A 21,464-nucleotide genomic window follows, 5' to 3' on the forward strand; every position below is an offset into this window, starting at 1 on the left:
ATTTGGGGGTAACACGGGAGAGGATCTGAGGGGGCGGCTCGAGGGGCTCAAGTGCTGAAGCAGAGTCGGGGTTTTGCTGGGGGGGATCAGGATGATGCTGGGGGGACCGAGGGTGGGTGGCGGTGCTGGAGAGGGGACACTGGAATGCTGGAGGGGACAGAGGCGATGCTGGGGGGCACGGGCTGAGAGGGGAATTGGGGTGATGCTGGGGGGATCAGGACTGGGGGCGTTTCTGCAGAGCACCTGGGAGGGAGAAATTCTGGAGGGGGGGCACTGAAATGCTGGAGGGAATGGGGGGTGAATGGGGGGGGATGCTGGGGTCAGCTGAGGGCAGGCGCCGGAGGGAAGGTGGGGGTGATGCTGCGGGGCAGCAGGGGGATCCCGGGGACGATTTCGAAGGCGGAGGGGGTCAGTGCGATGCTGGAGGGAATCGGGGCGGGTGGTGCCGAAGCGCGGCCGCAGGAAACCCAGCGGGCATCGCCCCCCGGCCCTGCCTCCTCCCCCCGCCCTCCTCCTCCTCCTCCTCCCGCCGGCCCTGGGCGGGGTTTGGCCCCGGCGCCGGGCGATGCTGGAGCCGGTGTGAGCGGCACCGGGGCTGCAGCCGGCGGCGGCCCCCACCCCGGGGGGGTGCCCGGGCCCCCGGGCCAGCCATGCCCGCCGGCAGCAACGAGCCCGATGGGATCCTCAGTTACCAGGTGGGGGGCGGCGGGGGGGACGGCCGGTCCCTCCGGTGCGGCCGGAGGATGCTCCGTGCCTGCTTCACTGCGGCATTTCCGACCGAGGGGGGGACGGGGAGGGGAGGAATCTGCGAGGGGGGGCCCAAGGGGCGAGCGAAGGGGGGTGAAGGGCATCGGCGAGGGGGGAGGTGTCCGTGAACTGGGGTGCAGGGGGAGCCGGGACTGTGGGAGGGGGAGCCCGGCCTCTGAAAGGGGGGGAGGCGGGGGGCACAAAGGGGGAGAGAGGGGGGCTCAAGGTGGGCGCAGGAGGGAGGGGAAGAGGGGGGAAGGGCACCTGCGTGGTGCCTGCTGGGGTGTCCCCACTGGGCCCCCCCGTCTCCTCCTCTGCATCTGGATGTGCCTCCCCTCCCTCCTACCCCCTCCTCCCGATCGGCCCTTTGGAGAGGGGACAAAGGCCACTGTCCCCGCAGAGCCCCACGTCACCCAGTCCCCACCACCTGTCCCTGGCACCCCGTCACTGTCACCCCGTCCCTGTCACCCCAGCACGGCCCCGCAGTCCGGGGGGCTCAGGGGTTGCGCCCCCAGCCCGTGCCCGGTGCGGGAGGGGGGCAGGAGGCAGCTGGGTTGTCCCTCCCTTTCAGCGTCTCCTTGTCCCTGTCCCCCCCTGGCCCGCACCCTTGGGACCGGCCCAAGCTGCTCTGGGTGACCATGACAGGTGGGGAATTAATTAATGAGAGGCTGGGAATTAATTAATCTGCTCGGAAATTACAGATTAATCGGAGTTTCTGTCCCCCCTGCGCTGGTGACTGTCGTGTCCTGGTAATCTTGGCCGTGACCAGCGTGTCCCTCCCCAGCCCCATTTTGGGGGTCCTGTCCCCTCCCCCATTTCCAGCTGTCCCAGTCCCAGCTCAGATCCTGGCCCAGGAGCCACAGGGGTCCCTGGGAGTGACAGGGTCACTCCAGGGATGGTGGCTTTGTCCAGCAGAATGGAGATGGAGAGGGGTGGGGGGGTCTCTCTGCCACCTCGGCAGCCCCCAGGTACCCCCTGTTGCCCTCATCCCATAAGAACAGTGGGTCAGTTATTAATTAATTATTAATTACACCTTGGTCAAGGTGAGCGACATCAATCCTCCCAGGGCCGCTGGTGCCGCTCCTGGTGTGCCCTGGGCTGGGGACCAAGAGGGCTCAAGGCTGGTCCTGAGCCTCTGCTTGGAGCTTTGCCTCATCCTGAATTACCCCAAAATGTCCCCAGAGCAGGAGTTTTTCTTTCCTAACCTGAGTTGCAGGGAGTCAGGGAAACTGAGGCAGAACCCCCAAAAATCCCTCTGGGGGACACAGAATCCCAACAAAGTATGAATTTGGAGAGGGGGTCAGGACACATCAAGCTCGTGACGTGGAGGGGGATTGAAATGGGATTTCTTCCTTTGCTCCAGCCATTCCTGATCTCGTTCCTAGTAGCAACAATTCCTTTCAGTCTCCCCAAAAAACAACTTCCAGGCAGCCAAACTGAGTTGTTTCCATAGAAGACAGCAAACTGAAACAACCCTGGCTGCTCTGAAACTCCAGGGTGAACGATGCCAAGCTAGGCATCCCCTTTCCAGCCCAGTTTGGATGAGCTGATGGTTCCCAGTGGAGGAGGATGGAGAGGGAAGGCTGGTACCCATGCAGGGTAATAATATACATATATAATAATATATCCAATAATCCAGGCTATTATCCTGGGATAACTCGTGCTTTGGAGCCATCCCTCCTTCCTGCTCCACCCCATCCCAAACCCATGGCTCCACAGCCACAAAGTCCTCAAATCCCCTGAATTTCCTCAGGGGAGCAGCCCCTCCCAGTCCAGCTGAGTGTTCTGACTGGAACCGGGACAGTTTGGAGCGGGACTGTTTCCTTCGGTGGCACCTCCATGTGATTTTGGGCACGCCGGTGTGTCTTGGGAAGGGCAATGGGATATTGGAGCATCCATGGACGCACAGGTTCCCACCTGCCCCTCCTAAAGCTCCTGGAGCTTCAATCCTGGCTAATAACCCATCAGTGGGGCTCCGAGCTTGGATCCCAGCGGGATTCTCCCTGCTCAGCCCTCGGTGTCACCTTCCCCGGCCGGGTCATTTTACAGCCGGGTCACCTTTCCGGACAGGTGACCTTTGAGGCAGGAGGGAGCTCATTAAAGCCAAGGAGTCTGGAGGATGGAGACGCTGGATTAGCTCAGCTCGGGAAGTCAGGCAGAGCTGCAGAGCGAGGAGAGGATAAATGGGGATTTTCCGGAGCCACTGTCCTGTGATAGCAGCGGCTCCGGCCCCTGAGGATCCCCCGAGGGCTGGGGCTTGTGCCAAAGCGAGACCTGCCTGGAATTACCTGATTTTCTGCAGGAAATCTGGACGGAAACCAGCCCTGCTCATGATGTTTCTTTCCCTGACAGTTTGTACCTCCCTCATTCTTTGTGAATTTGGGTTTAAATCCACCCAAATGCTGATTGTCCTTCCCCTGGCAGGATATGGTGTGTTCACCCCATTCTGCAGAGTTTTCCATGCAACAGAGCTGGGTTCTCCCCTCTACTGTGTTTTCCAAGTGGGCAGAATTCTGGGGAGTGTGGCTGTAAATAATCCCTGGGTTGGCACCTTGGATTCTGATTCCTTCCCTTTTTGTCTCTGGAGCTGAGGGACACAAGGTGCCACCTTGTCCTGACCCCTGATCCATCTGGAGGCTCAATTGTCCCCCAAAACTGGGGGGTGACATGAGGATGAACGGGAATGGAATGTCCTGAATGGGAGGGGACCCATAAGGTTATGGCAGTGACAAAGTGACCCTACCTGGGAGAATCCCAGGGAGCACGGCTGGGGCTCTGCTGGGGGCTGTGCATTTCCTCAATGGAGGGAAAACTCCCCCAAATCTTGCTGGAGTTTCCCTGGAGTGCAGGAGGGGAGGTTTGACAAAATGTTTTTTGGGAGAGAAAGAAACTGCCTGTGTTACCCACAGGAGGTTTGAATCTGCCACTCCCAAATCCCTCCATTTACTCACACTGCCACAGGTGTGCTCAAATTTGCCATTTTATTAAAATTCCCATTTTTAATTGTGATTTATTGAGCCCTTTCACTCCGTGTCTTTTCCAAGGTTGGAGTTTAGTCCCTTCTGGCAGCTCTGGGGGGAGCAGGGTGCTCGGAAGGGCAGGAGGGTGGTGATGGATGTCATTGGAGCGAGGATGGAAAAGCCACTGGCTGCTGGGCAACGTGGGCAAGCCCAGGAGTGGGAGGGGAGGGAGCACCAGTGAACTCTGGAACTCATTCCCAACAGGAATGTTTGTTCCTCTTTCTCATAAACTCACCAGTGACCACGACCCAAAGGTTTTCCACCCGTTGGTTAAAGCAGGAATTTGGGGCAGCAGATTCTCTGTTAGTTTTTCTGGCTGAAATCATAACCCATGATTTGTTCTTCCTTTTCCAATAACCTCATGGCATCATTATCAATACAATGGCAGCTCTGCCCAATGGTGTTGGAAATTTTCCTTACAAATTCCAGCTGTGGTTGCTCTGAGCTGGTTCCCAGGGCACGGGGGAGCTCTTGCTCCTGGAATTTCATCCAGCAGCCCCACCAGTTCCCCCAGTTCCCTCTGGATTTTGCTGCTTTTCCACCTTCAGTTTCAGGAATCAAATTCTGGGTGTGATTTTTCTTGTTTGAATCATTTTTATTCACCGCAGTGGCATCAATGCGAGGATAAATCTCATCCACTCAATCATCCCAAACCTTCCCTTGGAGCTTTTAAATGAGGAATAATTGGGAAACTGATAGAAAATATGGGTGTTTGGGCATTGCAGCGTGTTTGTTTGCACAGATGATGGGATTTTGGTTTTCTTGGATTGCTGGGGGGTGGGGGGCAAGGAAGGGGAAGGTGAGCAGTGGTGATCTGTCCTTTAGTATTTGAGATAGAAAAGAATCATGGAATGTTTGGGTTGGAAAACCATTGGACCATCCTGCTCCACCCCTCTGCCCTGGACAGGGAGACTTCCCACTAGCAGAGGTTGCTCAGAAATCTCAATTAAAAGATGGAAAATGCTGTTTTCCATGGAAAACTTGCACCAAGGGGAGCCTGAGCCTCTGCAGGACCTTGAGGGCTCTTGGAGGTCATTGGTGGCCACCCAGGGAGTGCTGCAGGAACCACCCTGAGACCAAAAGTGGCTCTTTCTCCCCAGCTTGGAAATCCCTGTGTACTTTTTTCTTTTTGTGTACAACATGGATGGGTTTATTTGGGAATGGGAAAAGAACCTCCCACAAGTCCTTGTTTTTTGGGCTTCTCCTGGAGGAGAAGCCATGATCCTCATGGAATGGTGGATGGACAGGGAGGTTGGAGGGAGCTCCACAAACCCAAATTTTCCCTTCTTTTCCTCATTAGAGGCATGATGAGGAGGCCGTGATTGACCAGGGCAGGACAAGCAACGTGGTCAACATCCACTATGAGAAGGAGGAGCTGGAAGGTGAGATCCTGCTGGGATCCTGGTGGAGGGGCCACCAGGCCCTGGGAAAAAGTCCCTGCAACATCTCTTGCCTGAGCAGCAAAACCTTCTGTGGTTCTTGATTAAACAAGAAATTATTGATTTTTTAATGCGACGGCTTTTAAAGCCCTCGTGGAGGCCCCGGTGAGAATTGTGTCCATGGGGTTGGATAATTCCCATCTGCTTTTCCCACAGCAGCTGATCCCAGCTTGGAGAGGGCAGGAGAATCATTTGATGTGGTGCAGATTCTCTGTTTTCCTCCTGGAGTTTATCATCATGGGACTCCTTTGATCTTTCCTTGTCACCTTGTGCCATAAAAGATTTGAAAACTATAATTATTGTATTATCTCCTGCTCAATGAGCAAATCGGAGGGTTGGTGGTGGTGTTGTTGTCCAGCCCAAACTAGAATTTGAGAGGGGTTTTGGTGCTTTTAGGTCACATTAGGTGACCCCCAAATCATCCCTTGGTGTGAAGCTTGAGTAAAACAGGCTTGGAAAAAAGAATAAGTCCGGGAAAATCAGGGATCCACTGAAATTCCCGTTAAGGGAAGTTGCTGTGGGATTTTTGGGGTGTCCTGTGACGATCCTTGCAGGATCTTCTCACTGAAGAGCTTCCATGACTCTGTGGTTTCCTCCTGGGGTGGCTGCACTGCACGAGCCACCAACCATTCCCAACATCCCTGTTTTCCCAGGCCACCGCACCCTGTACGTGGGTGTTCGGATGCCGCTGGTGCGCCAGAGCCACCGGCACCACCGCGCCCACAGCCAGAAACACCGGAAACGGGAGCGGGAGAAGGACACAGTCCCCGTGGAGCAGGGGTACCACTGTAAGTCCTGCTGGGGTGGCCACCACGGGACTTTCCAACCAAGTCCCTGGGGGTACTTCGTGTGGCTGTTTTACCAAGGAAAAGTGGCTTTTTTTTTAGCAAGATTCCCCTTTTCCCAAACTTTTCTCTGGTTTTGGAGTTAAGTCCATAACGGGTTTAGGGATCCTGGTGTACAAGTGGAGGTGTGGGGAAGGAAAGCAGCCCCTCCGGATGGAGTGTGGGATGGAGGCTCCACCTTCTCCGTGGCTCTGTGAGAGCCTGGAGAGAGCTGTGGGAGAGGGGCCAGCCCAGAATTTATGGCTGGACTGGTCCCAGTGTGATGCCACTGGAATGTGAGCATGCCAGGATGGATCCAGGCTCAGTAATGGGATGGGGAATCTCTTCCTGTCCCCAGACACCCCATCCCAGCGGGTCCAGTTCATCCTGGGCACAGAGGAGGATGAACAGCACGTCCCCCATGACTTGTTTACGGAGCTGGATGAGATCTGCGTGAAGGAGGGGGAAGATGCTGAGTGGAAGGAGACAGCCAGGTAAATCCCTGGGATTTGGGAATGGCAGGAAGCTGTGTCAGGAGGGACAGGTTGGATACTGGAAAAAGGTTCTTCCCCTACTGGAACAGCTCTCCAGGGAATGGTCACATTCACAACCCAAGGCTGCCAGAGCTCCAGAAGTGTTTGGACAAAGCTCTCTGGGACAGGGTGGGATTTTGGGGTGTCTGGGCAGGCTAGGGATTGGACTTGATCCTTGTGGGTCCCTTCCCACTCAGGAGATTCCATGGTTCTAGAGGTCAGGGAATGCTTGGACATTGGGGTTTGGGGATTAGTGGGATTTTCAGAGTTATCCTGGGCTGGAAGTTGGACTTGGTGGTCCTTGTAGGTCCTTGCAATTCCAGAGTTTCCATGATCCTGTGATCCTCATAGGGCCCTTCCATCTCTGGATATTCCATGATTCCATGATTCCAGAGGTCAGGGTTAACACTCTCAGTGGGATTTTTGGGGTGTCCTGCACAGGGCCAGAGGTTGCACTCTGTGATCCTTGTGGATCCCTTCCAGCTGAGGCTATCCCCTGATCCCTGCTGCCGGCTGTGGTGGCAGAGGAGTCCCTGTTCTCTGGGATGTGGAACTTTCCCTGATGCAGGAACCTCTCTCCTCCAGCCACCCCATGGTTTTATCTGAGGGGTTGCAGACCTTGAGCTGTTTTTTTCTGGCTGATCCCACCCCAAATCCACAGGTGGCTGAAGTTTGAGGAGGATGTGGAGGATGGGGGCGAGCGCTGGAGCAAACCCTACGTGGCCACGCTGTCCCTGCACAGCCTCTTCGAGCTGCGCAGCTGCATCATCAACGGGACGGTGCTGCTGGATGTGCGCGCCACCAGCGTCGAGGACATCGCCGGTACCGCGGGGACCTCGCTCCCGGGAAATCCCGGCCCAGGGATTGGGGTTCCAGCTGTCCCCATGGGGTTTCCAGGATGCCAGTGGGGTTTGGGCGTGCAGCTCTTGCTGGCAATGTGTGGTCCACTGGAAAGTGATTGTTGGGTTAGAGAGCAACTGGACAAAGTTCTGCAGTAAAAAAGAGAATATTCTGCAGTAAAAGGGAGAATATTCTGTAGCAAAAAAGGAGAATGTCCTGCACATTTTAAAGTGTTTCAGGACCTGGCTCTTCGGCTCTCCCTAAGAGCTGACCCTTGTTCAATAATGACTCGTTCCAAGCCATTTCCTCACATTACATTGATTTAATTTTCCCTTCACACCCTGGGGTTCAGGGCTTTAAAGGCAGAGTGGCTCTGGCAGGGCAGGTTCATGCTCTGACCTCATGTCCCTGTCCCACCCAGACCTGATCCTGGCCCAGCAAGAGCTGTCGCCAGAATTTGACGAGCGCACGAGGGCCAAGGTTCGGGAGGTGCTGCTGAAGAAGCACCACCACCAGAACGAGAGGAAAAGGAACAACCTCCTGCCCATCGTGCGTTCCTTCGCCGATGTCAGCAAGAAACAGGACCTGCATCTGCTTGAGAAGCCAGGTGAGGTTCTTCAGGGTTTGAAGCCAGGTGAGGTTCTGCGGGGTTTGGAGCCAGGTGAGGTTCTGTGGGGTTTGGAGCCAGGTGAGGTTCTGTGGGGTTTGGAGCCAGGTGAGGTTCTGCGGGGTTTGGAGCCAGGTGAGGTTCTGCAGGGTTTGGAGCCAGGTGAGGTTCTGTGGGGTTTGGAGCCAGGTGAGGTTCTGCGGGGTTTGGAGCCAGGTGAGGTTCTGCGGGGTTTGGAGCCAGGTGAGGTTCTGCAGGGTTTGGAGCCAGGTGAGGTTCTGTGGGGTTTGGAGCCAGGTGAGCGTCCTTCAGAGCTTGGAGCTGAATGAGGTTTCTGTCAGGTTTTAGCACCGGCTGGAGGTTTCTGCCAGGCTTTACCACAAGGTGAAGGTTTCTCCTTCTTTTCTTTTGGCACCAGGTGAGGGTTTCTGCCAGGTTTTAGCACCAGGTGAGGTTTCTGGAGGAGATTGTTACCAGGTGAAGGTTTCTGTCAGATTTGGCACCAGCTGAAGGTTTCTATTAGGATTTGGCACCAAGTGATGTTTTCTACAGAAATTTGCATTGGGTGAAGTTTTCTCCCAGGGCTTTAGTACCAGGTGAGGTCTCCTGCCTGTCTTTAGGTGAAAGGTTCTCCAGGGATTTGACACCAGGCGAGGGTTTCTCCAGGCTTTGGCACCTGATGGGGGTTTCTGGATGACTTTGTAGCCATTAGACTTGTTCAGGCAAATAACAAATATCCCAGCTCCTCCTTTGCTCCCTTTCTGAGTGTCTTTCTCTTCCCTCCCAGCCCAAACTCTCACCCCTCACCCTTCTCCCACCACTGCAGAAGCTAAAAACGGGGTGACCCCTGAGACCAGTGGCATGGACCTGAGCAAGGTGAGACCCCTGCACCTCTCCCACACCTCCAAGGGGGTGAGAGGGACCCTGGAGGCCCTGAAGGCTTTTTTGGGGGGGGATTCTCTGAGAATGTCTGGTCCTGCCCAGGCGGAGCTGCACTTCATGAAGAAGATTCCCAGCGGAGCGGAGGCGTCCAACGTGCTGGTGGGAGAGCTGGATTTCCTCCACCAGCCCCTTGTGGCCTTTGTCCGCCTGACCCCGGCCGTGCTCCTGTCGGGAATGACGGAAGTTCCCATCCCAACAAGGTCTGAAGGAGAAGCACAAAGTTTTTATTTAAAAAAACCCCAAACTCACCTGAAATTGCCCCATGATTTGGGACCTAAGGGAACAAGTGGGAGCTGCATGTTTCTCCCATGCCGCCCTTCACCTTCCTCCCTTCCCTGCTTGATCTTTGAAACTTACAGTCCAATTTTAATGAAATTGGCCCCAAAATGAGATTTGTGATTGTTCTTGGTGAATAATTCAGCCCATGGAGGAGGTTCCCCCCTGAGGTCCCAGGGATTTCCCTGGGTGCTCCTGGAGTGAAGCCATGTTCCCCTCTCTCAGTCTGGTTTTCTTTGCCCAGGTTCCTGTTTGTTCTGCTGGGGCCGGGAGGAAAAGCCCATCAGTACCACGAGATTGGCAGGTCCATGGCCACCACCATGACAGATGAGGTGTGACGAGATAAGGGGGATCTCAGGGTCACTTTTGGGGTTCTTCACCATTCCCTGTCTCTGGTGCAGTGAGCAAGATTTGCTGTCCCGGTCCTTCATCTGCACCCCAAACCAGGCAGATTTACATCACCCCAAATTTTGGGGGCTGAAATCCCCTCTGGGTGCATCCCACACTCCATCCTTCCCTACAGGCTACCCAGGGTATCGTCCCCAGTGGTGGTATCGCCCAGCCAGAAGAATTTCTCCCCTTTAAGCCAATGCCTCCAGTTTGTCCATGGGGGGTAGGGCTGAAATCCCACTCGGGATTCGTCTTCACCTCGTCCTTCCCACATCCAGGGCTGGCACCACCTCAGTGGTGGCATTGCCAGGGTGACCTCATGGAGGAGGTGATTATAAGCACCACAATGCCCTGATTTTTCCCGCTGGGGGAGCATTTCCAGCTGCCATTTCCAGCTGGGGAAGATGATCCTGCTGTAGCCAAAGGGGAGCTGCTCAGGTGAGGACACCTGGGGTGGGTTGTGCTCTCACCTGGAGGTCTCTTCTGGGCAGGTTTTCCACGATGTTGCCTACAAAGCCAAGGACCGGGCTGACCTTGTGGCTGGCATCGATGAGTTCCTGGATCAGGTCACGGTGTTGCCGCCAGGAGAGTGGGACCCATCCATCCGAATCGAACCCCCCAAAAACGTCCCCTCTCAGGTGGGTGCTGCAAGGGGGACGGGCAGCACCACAACCCAAATTCTGGTAAACTTGGAATTCCCAGTTTGGCACAGCCACACCCAGGCCAGGAGCAAAACAAACTGGTGGTTGATAATATACCTGAAAAATACCTGGTTTGAGCTGAATTCCATGTTCACAGGAAAAGAGGAAGATGCCGGGAGCTCTGGATGAGAGTTCTTCCCACAGCAAGCCGGAGAAACACAGCGGTCCTGAACTGGAGCGGACTGGGAGGTGGGAGCTCTCCTGGTTTGGGGTCTTCTGTTTTTCCCCAAAAATCTGAGCAGGCATCTTCCCTTCCAGAAGCTTTTGGGGTCACCTGGCTCAGTGAAAGGGCTCCATGTTGCCACTTTGGTCCCCTGGGCTGGGCAGGTGGACACCTGGCAGTGAGGAGGTGGTGGGAAGGTGGGGACACCTGGGCAGCTGGGCCCAGCCCCAGCATCAGCACACTCGGGTTTCCTGGCTTTGGGGCAGGTCTGGAAACACCTCCAGGTGAAGGCGTTTTCACAAGGGAAACCAAACCTCCCCTCCAGGAGAACAGCCCGGTTTTCCCTCCCTGCAGGCTCTTTGGAGGTCTGGTCCTGGACGTGAAGCGCAAGGCCCCGTGGTTCTGGAGTGACTTCAGGGACGGTCTGAGCCTGCAGTGCCTGGCGTCCTTCCTGTTCCTTTACTGTGCCTGCATGTCCCCCGTCATCACCTTCGGGGGATTGCTGGGGGAGGCCACCCACGGCCACATTGTGAGCTCCTCTCTCTGTTGGGAGCACAGGGAAGGGAAACGCCCCAAACTGACCCTCCTGGACTGGGGAAGTGTCTCTGGAGCCCAAACCAGTCCCTGCCAACCCAACCCGTTGGTCCCTTCTGACCCAACCCACTCCATGATCTTTGAAATCTCTTGGCTGCTGTGAACTTCCTTTGGGTTTTTGGGGTTTTTTTTATCCCTAATGATTTATTTACCCCCTTCTCCTTCTCCTCCCTGTCAGAGTGCTATGGAGTCACTGCTGGGAGCATCCATGACGGGTGTGGTTTATTCTCTCTTTGCTGGCCAACCCCTCACCATCCTCGGCAGCACTGGACCCGTCCTGGTCTTCGAGAAGATTCTCTACAAATTCTGCAAGTAAGATGTTTGTCTTCTATTTTCTGGGGAAAATATTTTTTTTCTATTTTTGGCCAGGGAGAAGATGTTTTTCTTCTCATTTTCTCAGTGGGAGTTGTCAGATTTAAGTTGTTTGATGGGTCACAGAGGTCTTGTGCTGCTGCTGTCACACATGAAGGATGAGAACCCTTGGGCTTGGGGTCATTTTGGGATTTTAGGGTTAAAATGAAGCAGTGGAAGAGTGAGGAACCAGAGGCTCTGGGTGGGTGCCCAAGGAAGGTGAGACCAATCACTCTAGTCTGGGAATGAGGGAGGGTTTGTTTTCCACTGTGTACAAAACTTTTAAACCTGTGTTTTTGCTGGAAGAGGAAATAGATTTTCCCCAAATATCCATGTAGTTTTCAATTGGAATATTTTGAGTTTTGGGGATTTTATTGAACAAGTAGGAACTTCTCCTGGGAAATAGTTTTTTTTATGACAGTCCTTTCATCTTGATGACTTTGGTGTGAGATTAACCCCCCTCACTTGGAATTAAATTTCTCATTCAGCCCCAAGCTGACTGCCGGTGGCTGGGCAAACCCAGCTTGTTTTGGTGTTGGGGTTCTGGGGGATGTGGGAGAACCTTCCACAACCTCAGTCAGCCTTCAAGGTGTTAAGATTAATTAAAATTAATTAATGCTAATTAAACACTTGGTTTCTCAACCCACACCCTGCAACCTCAAGAACATGGAAGCCTCAATTACCACTTGCAACCTCCACACGCTCCTACATTGCTCCTAATTTTCTCTGGAGAAAGGCTTGGCTCTGAGGCCTGTGCTGGCCTTTCCCCCAGGAGTTTTTGTGCTTTTCCAGGGAATACACGCTCTCCTATCTGTCCCTGCGGACGTGCATCGGGCTCTGGACTGCGTTCTTCTGCGTGGTGCTGGTGGCCACGGATGCCAGCTCCCTGGTGTGCTACATCACCCGCTTCACTGAGGAGGCCTTTGCCTCCCTCATCTGCATCATCTTCATCTACGAGGCCCTGGAGAAGCTGAGCCACCTGCGGGAGACCTTCCCCGTGCACATGCACAGCAAGCTTGACCTCCTCACCATCTATTAGTGGGTGTTCTCCTCCTCCCCCCTCGGCAGGTGCATCCGGGCTTGTCCCGGCACTATTCCCTCAGCCCTGTCCCGGTTTCTCTCCTCCAGCTGTAAGTGCAAGCCCCCGGCTCATCCCAGCAATGAAACCCTCCAGTTCTGGCAGAGCAATGGGATCAACGTGTCGAGAATCACCTGGGGAAACCTCACAGTGACCGTAAGTGCCCTGGGCCACCAGTTCCTCAGGAAGGCCAGGGGAGGCCAGGGGCTTTCACAGGTGCCAAAGCCACCATCTTCAGGTGACTTTGGGCTTCAAAGTGCTTTGAGAAGTCCCTGCTTAAACCTCTCTTCTAACCTGCTTGCTCCTGGGAAGGAGAGTCCACCTTGCCCAGCCCACCTGGTCCAGCTCACTTCATCCCCAGCCTCAGGGATAAGAACTGTCCCCCTCAGCTGTGTTCTGGTCAGGGTTAAGGGAGCACTTTGATTCTTGGATCATTTGGAGGGCTGAAATTCCTGCCTGGAGGCAGTGATTAGCTCCCTTAATTGGTTCCTAATGACTCCAGACCCTGCTGTCTGTAGGGTCTCGCATAAATTTCCATGTCTGAGCAGACCCACAGGGATGGTCCCTGGAAGCAGAGCCCAGGGGTGGGATGGGAACATTTTGGGACATCTCCAGCCCCTTTTGGCCTTGTCCTCAGAATCCTGACTGCAAAGGGATGATTTGTCTCTTTTTCCATCCTGTGGTTGTCCCAGCCCTCCTCCCCTGTTCCCTCTTTGTCCACGATTTCCAGCTTTTCCTTCCCCTCTGGTGTTTTCCTCAGCCATGGTGGAGCAGAGGATGTGTCGTGGGTCCGTGGTGTCCCACCTCATCCCACCTCTGCTCCTTCTGTTTGATTCCAGCTCCATGTGTCACTTGTTCAGCTGCTGCTGTCCATTAAATATATTGACATACTTATCATATACTGATATATTTATATTGATAACTTCTATGGCAGCTGCAGGGTCATGGATCTTGCACCAAGACCCTCAAATTACCACCCCCCCCCCCCCAAAATCCCAGTTTTCCTCTGTGTCCTGATGCTCTGTTTCTCCAGGAATGTCGCTCTTTGCATGGGGAGTTCCAAGGACCTGCCTGTGGACACAACGGTCCCTACACGCCCAATGTCCTCTTCTGGTGCTGCATCCTCTTCTTCTCCACCTTTGTCCTGTCGAGTTTGTTGAAGAAGTTTAAAACCAGCCGTTACTTCCCAACCAGAGTAGGTAGAAGGTGGTGGCTCGTGACAGACTCCATGCTCCTTTCCCAAAATACCATTCCTGGAGCACTGAAGGATTCGTCACCACTCAGTCAGGCTGGGAAATGCTGACCTTGGATATCCTTCCCTTGTTTCCATGAGTGCAGAGAGGTTGTAGCATTCCCCACCTGCCTCACAACCTGTTCCAGGTGATGTTTGGCTCAGGCAGGGGAAATTAGCTCTTCCAAAGTTATTTATTTCTTTTCCTCTTCTGAGCATCATTTGATGGAGATCATTCAAATGAGGAGTTGCCATGGAAAAACAGGAACGAATGATGCCTCAGTGCCTTATTCCATTTTACCTGAAAGTGTGGCACCTCTTCATCATTTTTAGTATTTTTGTTAATGTCTGAATTAAAAGTTGAATTTTCCCCCTAATTAAGCTCTTTCTACTGTCCCACACCAGATGCCCAGATCTCCAACACAGCAGCAATATCCACCCAAAGGATTTGGCTGCATGTCCTCAGAGTGGTGGGATTTTAGGGATTAACCAGTCCAAATATTGTGAGTGTCCCCAGGTTTCCCCTCTCGTGTCCTGGCCCCTCTCAGCCCCGGTTTCTCACCCCAGGTCCGATCCACAGTGAGTGACTTTGCTGTGTTCCTCACCATTGTCATCATGGTGCTCATTGACCTCGGGATTGGGATTCCATCCCCCAAGCTCCACGTCCCCCACATGTTCAAGGTAATGGGGTTGGGGATTGGTGGAGAAGGCTTCTGGCACTTCAGGTGCTACCAGGTGATGTCTGGGCTGGTCAGGGTCGGGCTGAAGGAGATGCTGGTGGTGGAACCATCTCCTCTTTGACATCCAAGAGCATCACTCCCCCCTGTTAATCAGGGGACCGCCTTAAAACCAGACACTGAACAGCAGAACCATCTCCAGCAGGACAGTGCTGGGCTGGAGGAGGTGCTGGTGGTGTGAGTGTCTCTTCTGCCACATCCGATGCATCGATTCCTTCCTGTCTTTTGGGAAGAGCCCCAAAAACAGGGGAGAGGGGACTCTGGGACAGAGGACACTGGCACAGCAGAGCCCCCTGGGAGAGGGTGACATGAAGCCAGGGCTGGGAAATGCTTGGACACAGGAATGGAGGGGAACGGAGGCCAGGGAAGGGTTTGGGCTGGGAGCTGATCCCACCATGTGTTGCAGCCCACCAGGGACGACCGTGGGTGGCTCATCAACCCCATCGGGCCCAACCCGTGGTGGACAGTGTTGGCTGCACTTATCCCGGCCCTGCTCTGCACCATCCTCATCTTCATGGACCAGCAGATCACGGCTGTCATTGTCAACAGGAAGGAGCACAGGCTCAAGGTGAGGAGCTGCAGGGGGTCACCCCATCCCCACCCCACTCGGGCTGCGGGGCTGGGACAAGCTCCTGTCCCAAATGCCTTGGGAAGGTTTGGGTAACACCAGGCTGTGTGGCAGAGTTCTGCACACAGGGAAGGAATGACAACTTTTGGAAGCAGCAGATGAATCTTGTAGTGATGTAGAAGGGTGGGATTTTTTCAAATGTCAATGTCAGCTGGGGAAGGGATCTCAGTGAGCTCCAGGGCATCACTCAGAGCCATGTCCTACCTGCAAGTGGTGGGAATTCCTTTATGAATGAAAAAATAATCAATTTTAAAATTATTTCTGAGAAGCAGAGATGGTGCAAACCCTCCAGACCCACTTTTTCTGATCCTGCCAGATTTTCATGCAAGATGTGAAATCCATGTTTGATTCCAGTTCTTATTTCAAACCTCATTTAAATTTTCCAGAAGTGGACTTGTGCTTGAGCAGGGTTTGAGCCCCACCCATGGTGTTGTCCTCGTCCCTGAGGAATGTTCCATTTCTGCTCCCCAGAAAGGCTGTGGGTACCACCTGGACCTGTTCATGGTGGCCGTGATGCTCGGGGTGTGCTCGGTGATGGGGCTGCCCTGGTTCGTGGCCGCCACCGTCCTGTCCATCACCCACGTGAACAGCCTCAAAGTGGAGTCCGACTGCTCCGCGCCGGGAGAGCAGCCCAAGTTCTTGGGGATCCGGGAGCAGAGAGTCACTGGCCTGATGATCTTCGTGCTCATGGGCTGCTCTGTCTTCTTCACCTCTGTGCTCAAGGTAAGAGCAGATAGAAAACACCTGCTGACCATGGGAGTTTGGGAGGGGATGGAAAATTAGGCCTCTCTCCCCAAGGATGTGATGCCAAAGCCAGGATGGGAACCAGGAACCAGCCTTGGTGACTTCCAGCCCTTCAGACCCAGTTTGGGGCGCTCAAGCCAAGCAAACGACAAATTCCTTGATTCCCAGGTGTCCTCCAGACCCTCTGTAGTGAGAGGGATCCTGGCTGGATCCCACCAAAGCTGCTCTATCCCTGCCCTTTCCAGCTGGATTGGAGAGAAAATAGAGCAAAGGTTCATGGCTTGAGATAAGGACAGGGACAGATCCCTCACCAATCATGATCATGGGAAAATAGGCTGGAATTAGGGATATTAATTGAATTTATTACTGGCAGAATCACAGTAGTCCTTCCTGCCTTCCTGCCGTGCAGGGAGACGGGAATGGGGGTTTTACTCAGGTCATCCCACGTTGTTCCAGCTGCTGCTCAGGGAGAGGAGCCAGAGCCCTTCCCCTGCTGCCCTGTCGGTCCCTCCCAGGGGAGACAGTTCTAAAGGGATTTCTCCAACCCACGGGAGACAGCTTTCCACAAACTGCTCCATCCTGGGTCACTCTTCCAGGGGTCAGTCCTTGCTGCGGCCTTGGCCAGCTGCAGGTCCATCCTGGAGCCAGCTGGAGTTGGCTCTGCCAGACATGGAAGAAAGTTCCAGCAGCTTCTCATTGAGGCCATCCCTGCTCCCCAAACATGGCCACACAAACCCAACACACCCACCCCCATTTTGGGTTAGAATTCAGCTTTTTCAGACAAGCAGGACATTACTGGCTGGAATTTGCTGCCCCAAGAACCTCGTAAGAGCCATTCCCAGGAACTGAACCCTCAGAGTTCCCCCCACAGGCTTCCCTGCCTGTTCTTCCCACCAAACAATCCCATCTCTAGGCTCAAAGCAGACCCATTCCCATCTCCAGGCTCAAAGCAGACCCATTCCCATCTCCAGGCTCAAAGCAGACCCATTCCCATCTCCAGGCTCAAAGGAGATGTTGCTTCCGTGCATTCCCACAAGAGTTTTCCGAGATAATTTTTTCTCCCCACAGGAGGTCTCAGATAGATGAAAATGTGGTCTGAAGGGATCAAATCCCCTCTTTGTCTCCAGCCTCTCTGAAAAAGAGGATTATTCTGATGAAATGTTACTCAAAGGCTCAGTCTGACACAGAGAACAAAATCTGTGCTGCATAAAATCCAGCTTGGGAAAGCTGGGAATCTTCATGCAGTGCCTGAGAAAGAAGTGTGAAAGAGATGGAAATAATGCAGATGAAATGTAAAGCCATTAATTATTGCATTTTGTTCCCAGTTTATCCCGATGCCAGTGCTTTACGGGGTGTTTCTCTACATGGGGGTCTCGTCACTCCGAGGAATCCAGGTACAGCTGCTCCGAGGAATTTCCTCTCCCTGAAGACCTTGGGATGAGTAAAAATGTTTCTGAGAGCAGGAAATTCAAATGTTTTGTGTCAGGGACTGATGGGTGGAGGCTCAGGAAGTTTTTAGGGCTGGTAGGAACCAGGTCAGCGCTGGAAGAGCCCAGTTCAGCACTGGGAGGACCCAGTTCAGTGCTCCCTATTTCAGGACAGCTTGGTGTTTGGTGATGGGAAATTGGGGGAATTCAGTGTCAAGGAAAGGAAATCCTCACTGGGGGATTCCCTGGGCCAAGAAATGCTGAAAGACAAAACCCTGGAATAAGTTGGAATTTGGTGGGCAAAGCAGGTGGTTTTTGGATGGAGCAAAGGGAAAACAGGTGCTGCTCCCAAAAGGAACAGAATGGGATCCTGGATTTCTCCTTGTTCCTAAACTCTCCACGTCTCAGCAGCTCCAGGAGCTTTGGCAGTGCCCAGGTGACACCGTCTCCCCTTTCCCTGCAGTTCTTTGACCGCCTGAAGCTGTTCTGGATGCCGGCCAAGCACCAGCCGGATTTCATCTACCTGCGCCACGTGCCCCTGCGCAAGGTGCACCTCTTCACCCTCATCCAGCTGCTCTGCCTCGTCCTGCTCTGGGTCATCAAAGCTTCCCGTGCTGCCATCATCTTCCCCATGATGGTGAGAGATGCTGTTCCTGGTGTTCCCAGTATTCCCGGTGCCCTTTGGTGCTCCCAGGGCTCGCAGCCCTGCAGGGATGGGAAGCACCGTCTCTGGCCTCACCCATCTTCCCTTTTCCTCCTGAAGGTTTTGGCTCTCGTTTTTGTCCGGAAAGTGATGGATTTCTGCTTCTCCAAGCGGGAGCTCAGCTTCCTGGATGACCTCATGCCAGAAAGCAAGAAGAAGAAGTTGGATGATGCCAAAAATGAAGCCAAAGAAGAGGAGGTAATGTCAGGAGCTGGAATCTGCTCTGGGCTGTGAGCTTCCCTGTTCCTGCTCATCCTTAAATCTTGGAATTGTGGGATCATGGAATGGCTTGGGTGAGAACGGACATTAAAGCCCATCCAGTGCCACTCCTGCTGTGGGCAGGGACATCTCCCATTATCCCAGGGTGCTCCAAGCTCATCCAACCTGGCCTTGGACACTTCCAGGGGAACATAAGAACTGAATCAAACAGATCTCATAGCCTGGATCCCACATTCTGAACTTTTTCCCCGAAATTCTCAGAGTTTCACACTTGAACATAGACATTGTTAGAATTTTTAAATGAGCCTTATAAATAAAAATAATTATGATATTTCTGTGAGGCTTTGCTCCCAGCAGTGTCACTAACCCCAAACACACCCACAGGGGAAGGTCTTTACCTGCTGCTAAAGGTGCCAGGGGTCAGAGGAGAGGGCAGCATGCCAGGTTTTTCCTGGAATTTCATTTATCCCCTCTTGGATCAAGGAGAGAGAATTTGACTCCTCTCTTTTCAGGAGTCCCAGAAAATGATGGAAGCAGCTGCTGCGAATTCCGTTCAGCTGAAGCTGGGCAAGACCAGCAGGGTGGACGCCCCAAGGCCCAGCAGTGACAGGTAAAGCACCCCCAGGTCAGGACCCCCACAGGGTCAGTGGGAAGTGCCTGGCTCAGGTTTCTCCACTTGCAGATTTATGTGTCACTTGCAGTCCTCTTAGCAGGAAAATCCCAATTTTCTGGCAATTTAGGAGGTGTTGGCAAAGCTCTGATCCCACACAGTGGCTGCATAATTCCTGATTTATCCCAAAACTACATCACCAGTGGCTTTCTGAGATCTGGGAACCCTCCTGCTCCCACCTGAGAGGTCACAGGGGGAAACACCAGCTGTGGGTCTGCAGCTCCAGGGCTTGATTCCCAGAATTCCTCATCCACCCAAACCATCCTCACCATCTGAGTTCCAGTTTTCAGGGCCCTCCTGTTCCTCTGGCTGCTGCCAGTGCTCGTGGTGGGATCAGACCCATCCTCATGGAACACCGTGTGGAATGTTCCTTGCAGGGCTGATCCTTCCGAGATCAACATTTCGGACGAGATGTCCAAGACCACGGTGTGGAAGGCTCTGACCATGAACACAGAAACGCTCTGAATCCGGGAGGAAAGAGGTAAAGGCTCAGCTGTGGCCTGACCTTGTGGGGCAGCACATCCCCACGGCCTCCCTGCGCTCTGGCTGGTGCTGCCCAGCAAAGGGCACATTCCTGGGGTGGCAGCAGGACCCCGGACACCGGCTCCTCTCTGCAGGGAAGTGTGGGAGCTACAGCTGGAATCCTGGGATCAGTTTGGGACTTTACACCCAGAGAGGCATTGAGGAGCTGGGGGCATGTCCAGAGTTTGGAATGGAGCTGGGAAAGGGCTGGAGCAGGAGGAGGAGGGTCTGGAGAACTCCTGAGGGAGCTGGGGGGCTCAGCCTGGAGCAGAGGAGGCTCGGGGGGGACCTTCTGGCTCTGCACAGCTCCCCGACAGGAGGGGACAGCCAGGGTGGGTCAGGCTCTGCTCCCAGGGAACAGGGACAGGAGGAGAGGGAAAGGCATCAGGTTGACCAGGGAAGGTTCAGGTTGGATACTGGGAAAAATTCCTTTGTAGAAAGGTTGTCCAAGCCCTGGCACAGCTGCCCAGGGCAGGAGTGGAGTCATCATCCCGGGAAGAGTTCCAAAAACTTGGATGTGGCACTCAGGGACATGGCCAGTGGTGAACATGGTGGTCAATGGTTGGATCTGATCATCTTAAACACCTTTTCCAACATGAACAATTCCATGGATCTCTTATTCTGGGTCCTCCACTGATGATACTCTCCCTCTTTCCCTCTTTTCCCCCCATTCCCATGTTTAGGCGCCTCGACGCCGCCGTCGAGGAGCAGGAATGTGACTCAGGGATGTGCCAAGGCAGACACGGAGGAGCGGCTCATTTCCCACCTGAGGGGTCCCATAAAGCCATGCAGAGTTTCCCGTTCCCTGGGGGTGCTGCATCCCGGGGGATCCGTGTTGTCCAGCCTCGTGTGTCCGTGTGTGTGTTGTGCAGTGGTGGAGGCTCCGCTACCGCTTCCCATCAGTTCTATTTTTTTAATCTCGAATTCCTCCTCTCCTTCCTCTTTCTTTTTTTTTTTCTTTTTTTTTCCCCCCCCCCAAATATAAACTCTGAATGTACAAAACCATTCCCTGCTCGATCTGACGACTTCTCCTTCCTCACAGCCGGGGTTTTGGTCTGGTTTGGGATCCTCCTGTGGATAACTTCTGTCTCTTACTGGTACAAGAGGGAAGCTCTCCATGTTGGGACAGTGCTGGGAGCATCTCATAAATTGGGATGAGCTACCACTGAGCACTCAGGATAAGACAGGAAAAGCAGTTGCTCCCTATGCTCCATTTTCCCATCTTTTTTGAGGATTCTTTTTGGGCTCTGCCACCAGCCTGAAAGTGTTAAAATACAGGAATGTCCCTTTTTAGTCAGCTCTAAAATGACCATAAGGGAAGCTTAAAAATTTTGGTGGTGGGATTTTGGATTTTGGTGGTGGGAGCGGCCAGGTGAGATGTGAAACTCTGCACTCCCAGGACCCCTGCCCCTGTTCTTCCACTTCCCTTCCTGTCACCTCCCTGGACTCTGGTTTTACTTCACCCCTGTCCTTGCAAAGCTCCTTCTGAGCCGCCAGGGAATTGGGAAGTGCCTTTTCCTCCTCCTTTTCCCTGCTGCCTTGCAGGGAGAGGCTGGCAAGCCGTGAAGGTCCTGAAGCTCTTTCTGGGGGCTCGGGGGGCTCTGGTGTCCCCCTGGAATGTGTGGCTGAGTCTGGGGGCCATGGAGCTGGGAAGGGAGGACATTCCAGAGGATGAGGTGCTCCCACAGCCCTCAGGAGGTTTGGAACATGCTCCAGCCTCTTGGAACTTGCAGCTGGGACAGGGGCATGACCACTCCTGCCATCAGCTCATCCCACCCATCTGGGAGCCTCTTCCTGCATGGAATCACCCCAAAAGGACAATGGCTGGGGAAAAGAAGAGATGGAATTGCTCTGTAAGGATGGAAGTTCCACCTCCCCAGGCAGGGCAAAGCTCCCATCATATCTGAGGGATGGGGATTCAGGAAATTGAATCCTGCCAGCCTGGGATGGGCAGTGGCAGAGCAGGAAAAGCTGCCTTGGGCCGTCAGGAAGAAGAGGAGGCTGAAAAACAAAGTAAGTTCTGGAGAAAGTGGAAGTAGGGATCAGTGGGATACTATGCTTGGACAATTTTGGTTCTC

The 21,464-nt window shown here is 54.0% G+C and overlaps 1 protein-coding gene across 1 annotated transcript; it reads left to right on the plus strand.

The window, feature by feature from the left end:
• The first annotated feature begins 541 nt into the window (after nt 1-541).
• SLC4A8 (solute carrier family 4 member 8) lies at nt 542-20,391 on the plus strand. Its single transcript, XM_086870499.1, has 25 exons — nt 542-695; nt 5,068-5,149; nt 5,860-5,994; nt 6,389-6,524; nt 7,225-7,385; nt 7,825-8,010; nt 8,798-8,886; nt 8,995-9,152; nt 9,473-9,560; nt 10,110-10,256; nt 10,417-10,508; nt 10,837-11,011; nt 11,255-11,388; nt 12,220-12,465; nt 12,556-12,661; nt 13,539-13,700; nt 14,304-14,417; nt 14,880-15,041; nt 15,573-15,824; nt 17,171-17,239; nt 17,736-17,909; nt 18,036-18,173; nt 18,707-18,804; nt 19,242-19,345; nt 20,070-20,391. Exons 1-24 carry the CDS (start codon nt 651-653, stop codon nt 19,327-19,329), a joined length of 3,237 nt encoding a protein of 1,078 aa, XP_086726625.1. The 5' UTR covers nt 542-650; the 3' UTR covers nt 19,330-19,345; nt 20,070-20,391.
• The last annotated feature ends 1,073 nt before the right edge of the window (nt 20,392-21,464 follow it).

The sequence above is a fragment of the Cyanistes caeruleus genome, chromosome 32 (assembly GCF_971803275.1).
Source record: "Cyanistes caeruleus chromosome 32, bCyaCae1.hap1.1, whole genome shotgun sequence".
In the NCBI taxonomy this organism is placed as follows: Eukaryota; Metazoa; Chordata; class Aves; order Passeriformes; family Paridae; genus Cyanistes; species Cyanistes caeruleus.

Excerpts from the sequence above, each read along its gene's own strand:
- SLC4A8 (XM_086870499.1), top strand. The coding sequence starts at position 651 with ATGCCCGCCGGCAGCAACGAGCCCGATGGGATCCTCAGTTACCAG. Across the intron at positions 5,995-6,388 it reads CGTGGAGCAGGGGTACCACT|ACACCCCATCCCAGCGGGTC; the intron begins GTAAGTCCTGCT and ends TCCTGTCCCCAG. Across the intron at positions 12,466-12,555 it reads GACCTCCTCACCATCTATTA|CTGTAAGTGCAAGCCCCCGG; the intron begins GTGGGTGTTCTC and ends TCTCTCCTCCAG.